Source organism: Microtus ochrogaster, linkage group LG9 (genome assembly GCF_000317375.1).
Source record: "Microtus ochrogaster isolate Prairie Vole_2 linkage group LG9, MicOch1.0, whole genome shotgun sequence".
Lineage (NCBI taxonomy): Eukaryota > Metazoa > Chordata > Mammalia > Rodentia > Cricetidae > Microtus > Microtus ochrogaster.
In genome coordinates this window covers 26239901-26246460 of record NC_022034.1, presented here as the reverse complement: position 1 = coordinate 26246460, position 6560 = coordinate 26239901, and the positions used below count along the sequence as shown (strand labels likewise).

Sequence of the window (6560 nt, the reverse complement as noted above, 5' to 3'; positions counted from 1 at the left end):
CCCGGCTTTATAAAACTCTTAAAATTATTGTCTAATGCCATGCACTTCTCCACTTTTAACATGAAATTTAACCCATAATGTTAATTCTATAGAGATAAATTAGAATTTAAACAGCTTTATTCGTGGATATTTCAAAGCTTGTCTCAGAGTTAATTACTAGCTAATATGCATTTTACCAATTCCGTTTCATAATTTAAAAAAAAAAACAAAGGTTTGTCCATCTATACTAAAGTTATAAGCATTCTACTGAACTTTATAAATGGCCGGCTGGCCAAGTCGGAGAGCAACAGTGAAGACAAGCAGAGGCCAGTCCTTTACTGGCCACTCCATTCCCGCCTACTACTGCACAGTGAGTACAAAAGATGAAAGTGACAGTTCCTAACAGCTGATCTCCCTGTCACCCTGGGAACACCAGAGCTGGAATGTGGATGGACACACAGATTTGGAAATAGCCAAGCAGAAGTCACGAGGAAGTACGACTTCTCAGCACTGCAGGCCAGAACTGAGAGAGGCAGCAAGCAAACAAGCCAGGATTAGTGCTGGAAATTCAGTGGTTGCTATATGAGGTACTGGGTTCAATTCTCAGCACTGGGGAGAGGCGGCTTCTTGGCCTGTCTCTGTGTCTTGGCAATAACACAAATGAGGTTTTTGTTTTCTGTGTTTATGTATGTGGTATGTGTGCATGTATAGCCACATGTGTGAACATCAGTGTCTTCCTAGATTGTACTCCACTTTACTTACTGAGGTAGGGGTTCGCACCTGAACCCAGAGCACTCTGATTCAGTGAGTCCAGCTGGCCATTTTGCTCTGGGGAACCTCTATTTCTGCCTCCGAAACACAAAAATGCAGTCAGGCCCACCCAGCTTTACTGGGTATTAGGGATAAAGTCGGTCTTCAGACTTGTGCAGCAAGCACTTTCCCGAGCCATCATCCCAGCGCTAAATAAACTGAATGTTTAAGTGCCTCAGCCCCAACTCAAAATTTTAAATCCTAATGCCCAAACTGAAGCCATTACTTCTTGGGCCCTCTGTGAGGTGGGAGGTGATTAAGTCAGATAGCAAACAAAGCCTTGTGAATGTTCCCTTCTAAAAGGGGGAGATTCCCTGCATCCTTTCAACCACAGAAAGACACAAGGAAAGGATGGCCAGCAATCTGAAATAAACAGGGAACTAGGCCCATATGAGACACACCCTGTTAGTGCGCTGCTATTAGGGTTCTGGTCTTCAGAAGGGTCAGAACAGATGCTTTCATGACATCTAGTCTCTGTCGTTTTATCATAATACTCCAAAAAGAATAAGGTACCTATTTAGCCTAATCTCTTCAGCCTGCTGCCCTAATAACCCTTTAGCCTCTCTTTGCTATGCAAACATCTCAATTTTTAAGAGGACTAAGGAGTTCCATTGTACAATTTGTTATATATCCCACATAACCAAGAATGATTAATAAATAGTTTAATTAGCTTTATAGTTGAAATATACATTTGTATTACTTAACATTAAAGCACACTCCACAAAAAGGTAATAGACTATTCTTTTGGGGGGCAATTTTTACAAAGCAAATGGTCTTAAATATATATACAAATAGTAATAAAGATTAAGTGTTGGTATACCAAATGATTTTACCATCCTTTTTTATAGCATTTGATATTTTTATAAATAACATGTTTAAATTTTATAACCATGAAGCAAACTAGTAGATATGAATTAATGATATTTACCATGTTTCTAAGTAGCAACTATATGATCACACAGGCTACAAATACAAGATTCTTTATACTTGAACTTCTTTGCAATCTCAACCTAAAATGCTAATATTCACATGCTCCTGGCGTGTTCATCATCCAAAATTAAACCCTACTGTTGCATACTGTAAAGCTATAAAGCACTACAATTCAGAGCTGGCCCATAAGTTTCAAACAGAATAAACGTGATATGGCACCAGGTGTACAAGTTCTCACCTTGTAATTCCAGCACATGAGACACTGAGGCAGGAGACTGAGGCAGGAAGCTCAAGGCCAGCCTGGGCTACAATATGAATAAATAGTAAATAAATAGTAAGTTCAAATCCAGCCTGGGCTACAATATGAATAAATAGTAAATAAATAATAAGTTCAAATCCAGCCTGAGCAACAATATGAAACACTGTTTCAAAATAATAGTGAGGGGCTGGAGAGATGGCTCAGCAGTTCAGATCACTGGCTGTTCTTCCAGAGGACGCGGGTTTGATTCCCAGAACCCATATGGTGGGTCACAACTGTCTGTCACTCTAGTTTCAGGGGATCAGACAGACTGTTCTGGTTTCCTTGGACACTAGGCAAGCACCTGGTGCACAGACATCCATACAGGCAAAACATTTATACATACATACATACATACATACATACATACATACATACATAGCAAATCTAAAGAAAACTGTACACAGTGTTGTGGTGATATGGCACTGTCCTTTAGTGAGCCACAAGATGACGATGCATCCTCATTCGTAAACTTCTTGCCTTGCTGTATACACAATCCCAACTTCACAACCCAACTACAAGTTCTTTTTCTAGGACCCAAGCCTGCCTTATTCATCATAACTTCAAAATAATAATTTTACTTATTATTGGTCCTTATAATTGGTCTTTCCCAATTATTTCCACATCAAAATCTTTTAACTACATGCCATATCAACTAGAAAATATTTGGTCTGGCAATGTATGACATATAAAGGTAAAAAATAATTCTACTCTTTGGTTAATGATATTGCGTGCAGTGTCCCTAAGGTACCAGTCCTGAAGCCTGATCCCATGTCCCTTATAACGCTAGCCTTCTACTGGCCAGCAAAACTAAGTAGTAACAGATGAGAAACTGAACTTATCACTAACTTACCACCTGGCCAAACACCCAAGCCTACAGACTTCCTGCCATGTCATGGGGTTTTCTGTTGTGAGTTTTTTTTTTAACACCACGTTTTCTTATGACTAAGAGTTACGGCATGTTTCCAGTGAATAAGGCAGGAATGTAGAACTGTGGGTATAAGAGTTACGTTCAAGTAGAGATCCTTGCCAGCAAATGCTACATGCTTTTAATCCCAGCACTTGGGAAGGGGCAGAAGCTGGAGGGTCTCTGAATTCCAGGCAAATCTAGTCTATGTAACAAGTTCCAAGCCAGCCAGAGCTCTATAGTAAGACCCTGTCTCAGAATAATAGAGACAAAGAGAGAAGGGAGAGAGACCTGGTATTCTACCCCTGGATCCCTCCTGCTCTCAGTAGTTTTCTAACTTTCCCTTAATAAATCTAATCTACACACACACACCTATGGATATGAAAAATGGAAACAACTATTTAAGAATTACTAAGCAGAGGCAGGCGGATCTCTGTGAGTTCAAGACCAGCCTGGTCTACAAGAGCTAGTTCCAGGACAGGCTCCAAAGCTACAGAGAAACCCTGTCTTGAAAAAAAAAATGAAAAGAAAAGGAAAAAAAGAATTACTGAATTACTAAGCATACCTCATTTAAATACTTAACAATTTAGAGGGAATAGTCTCTAATAAATGAAAAGCACAATAAAGCCCAATAAAAAACCTTATTGATGAAATAAAATGAGAAACTGCAATAGTAAGCCTTCAAAACCAGAATTATAGTTTTATCTGTTTTCTGGTATGAAACAGGTAGACTTATTTCATATATAAGCATATTTCATATATGAAATATATAAGTATTAAAAGTACTTATTTCACAGAATTGTAAAAATGTAGTGGATTAGTACCTAGAAAATCCTCATGGCTATCCTTGCCTTTATTGCAAGAGTAGTTAGAGAAAGAAATGGAAAGGAATTATCCTTCTCTAATAAATTATCCTGCCAGGCGGTGGTGGGGGACCCATGCCTTTAATCCCACCACTCGGGAGGCAGAGGCAGATGGATGTCTGTGAGTTCAAAGCCAGTCTGGTCTTCCAAGCTTTCCAGGATAGCTCCAAAGCTACAGAGAAACCCTAACTCAAACAAATTTTTTATTCTAATATGATGGCCTGATTTGTGTGACAATCTGTAAAAATCTATCACTATATATTTTAGAAAAAAATTAAACCACATGATTTAATAATATAGACCCCTTTGCTATAAAGAAATATTAGACTTGAGGCTGGAGAGCTGGCTCGGTGGCTCCAAGCACTTACTGCTCAGACAGAGGAACCAGCACTTCCATGAGGCAACACACAGTGCCTGTCACTCTAGTTCAAGGATCTGACACCCTCTTAACCCCTTGAGCACTAGCACACACATGGTACACATAAGCTCATGTAGTCATGCATGCATACAAACAAATAAGTAAAATCTCTTATTTTTAAAAAGAAACATTAGACTTAAAATTACAGAAAAATAACCTTCAATAATTATTCACTAACACAATTATGTTATTCACTATCTCTAAATTACAAATATCAAATCATCAAGAAAATGTTCAAACCTGACTTTCAAATGATTTTGTTACAGATTTTCCCATTTTATATAAAATATCCTAAAATTAAATCTGTGAAATTACCACTTATTATACAATTAAGTAATACATTATTGTATATTTTATATTAATTTCTTTGAAAATAAACTGCAATATTGGTAACAAAATAAACCATCTTTATCTACTTACTGCAATCTCTCTACAAGCTGACATGGATATCCCTGTGCCTTCGATCTGCTTCAGTGCATATTCTTTTTCATCTTTTCTGCGTGTGAAAAAGAAACAAAACAGCTTTATTTTTCCATATTACTTTTAGATTTAAAATTATAATTATAAAAACAATGGAAATGTATTTAGTCTCTCAATGACATGTAAACATTTTCACTATGCAATGCACTGCTTATTATTTTTGATAATATTTCTACTATAGAAATATGAAATACCAAAAAAATTCATGTTATAATGAAAACACCAGACAGAGCTAAAACATGAAATGCAAAATGAACAGAATAGAATATTAAACAGCTCTAGTTCAAAGAGTAAACAAGGATAAATATAAACTCAAACATATTGTAAGATGACTGTCACTCCTCTCTTAATTATCTGCAGTCTACAGAAGCATTCTGTTATAAACCATCACTAAAAAATAACCAACAGATAAAAACTACCAGACTCACTTAATTGGCCCCAAATTCCAAGGCGCCAAGCAAAAGTGTTTTAAGATTTCCAAACTTGGCACCAACATCACTTTCCCCAAACACTCCCAGAGAAATGCAGTAGTTAGGCATGAAGACAAGCAAAGGCAGCCGGGCAGTACTGGCACCCAGCTTTAGCCCCGGTGCACAAGAAACAGACAGACATCTCTGTGAGTCTGAGGCCAGCCTGGTCTACAGAGTGAGTTCCAGGATATCAAGCTACACAGAGAAACGTGAAAAGCCCGAAAACAAAAAACAAAAAAACAGCACCAAGCAATGGAGACAGGATTAGGAATATAGGGAAGCCTAACAGTTACCAGGGTTTTTTGTTGTTGTTGTTGTTGTTGTTTGTTTTTTTGGTTTTTCGAGACAGAGTTTCTCTGTAGCTTTGGAGCCTGTCCTGGAACTCCCTTTGTAGACCAGGCTGGCCTCGAACTCACAGAGAGTTACCAGGGTTTTAACCAATACAATATAGTGTTTCAATAACAGAGGCGGGAAATCAGATGAGTGGCTACTTTAATAGTTAATATCCTCAGTGTACAGACACCAGAGCAGCCACAAGACGGTCCCAGCTGACGGGCACAACTGTGATTTGATTTTCTGGTAAACACCAATCATGTCATGGCTTGTTCTAATAACAGGGACATGATCTATGACCCTCCAACTTCTGTCTTTTGGTTACCAGCCAAGACATCTTAGGTTTGATCCCGAGCAACAAAATAAAGTAAGAGGTTAACAGTACTGTTTACTTCTGAGAAGCAAGGGAAATTAGAAACAGACAGTAAAAAGGAAAGCTTTTACATTTTATGTACAACTGCACTGTTGAAGGTTTGATTTTTCACTATGTACAGCTATATTTAATAAAAAGAATAAAAATAAGTATTTCCACTAAAAAAATCAATAAACAACAATGGTTCTGTACATTTTTCCTATTAGTCATGCATGACTGCATAATGAAATTTCAACCAATGATAAAATCACACACGCTGGTGGTCCCATAACACAATGAAGCTGACAACTTCCTATTATACCACAGCAGCACAGCAGAGCACAGCACTCAAGGCAAAATCTATCAGATATTTGCAAATATTTAATATCCAGACCAGCAGTTCTCAACCTGTGGGGTACTCACAGGGGTCACCTGAGACCATCAAAACAGATATTTACATTATTATTACATTATATTTACATTATAACAGTAGCAAAATTATAGTGATGAAGTAGTAACAAAATAATTTTATAGTTGGGGGTCACCACAACACCAGGAACTATATTAAAGGGTCATGGCAGCCAGGTATGGTGACGCACACCTTTAATTCCATCACTCAGAAGGCAGACAGATCTCTGTGAGTTCTAAGACAACCAGGTTACACTGAGAAACCCTGTCTCAAAACACAAACAAAAAAGTCTTCGGAGCGCCGGGCGGTGG

General features: G+C 37.9%; 1 protein-coding gene across 2 annotated transcripts in view; it reads right to left on the bottom strand.

Moving 5' to 3' along the window:
- The window catches only part of Cdk19 (cyclin dependent kinase 19), a 140457-nt gene that overhangs the window by 85952 nt on the left and 47945 nt on the right, over positions 1–6560 (bottom strand). For both annotated transcript variants that reach the window (XM_005363552.2, XM_026787358.1), the window contains exon 2: positions 4626–4701. In XM_005363552.2, the coding sequence (XP_005363609.1) occupies positions 4626–4701 (76 nt within the window). The remainder of the gene's footprint in view (positions 1–4625; positions 4702–6560) is intronic.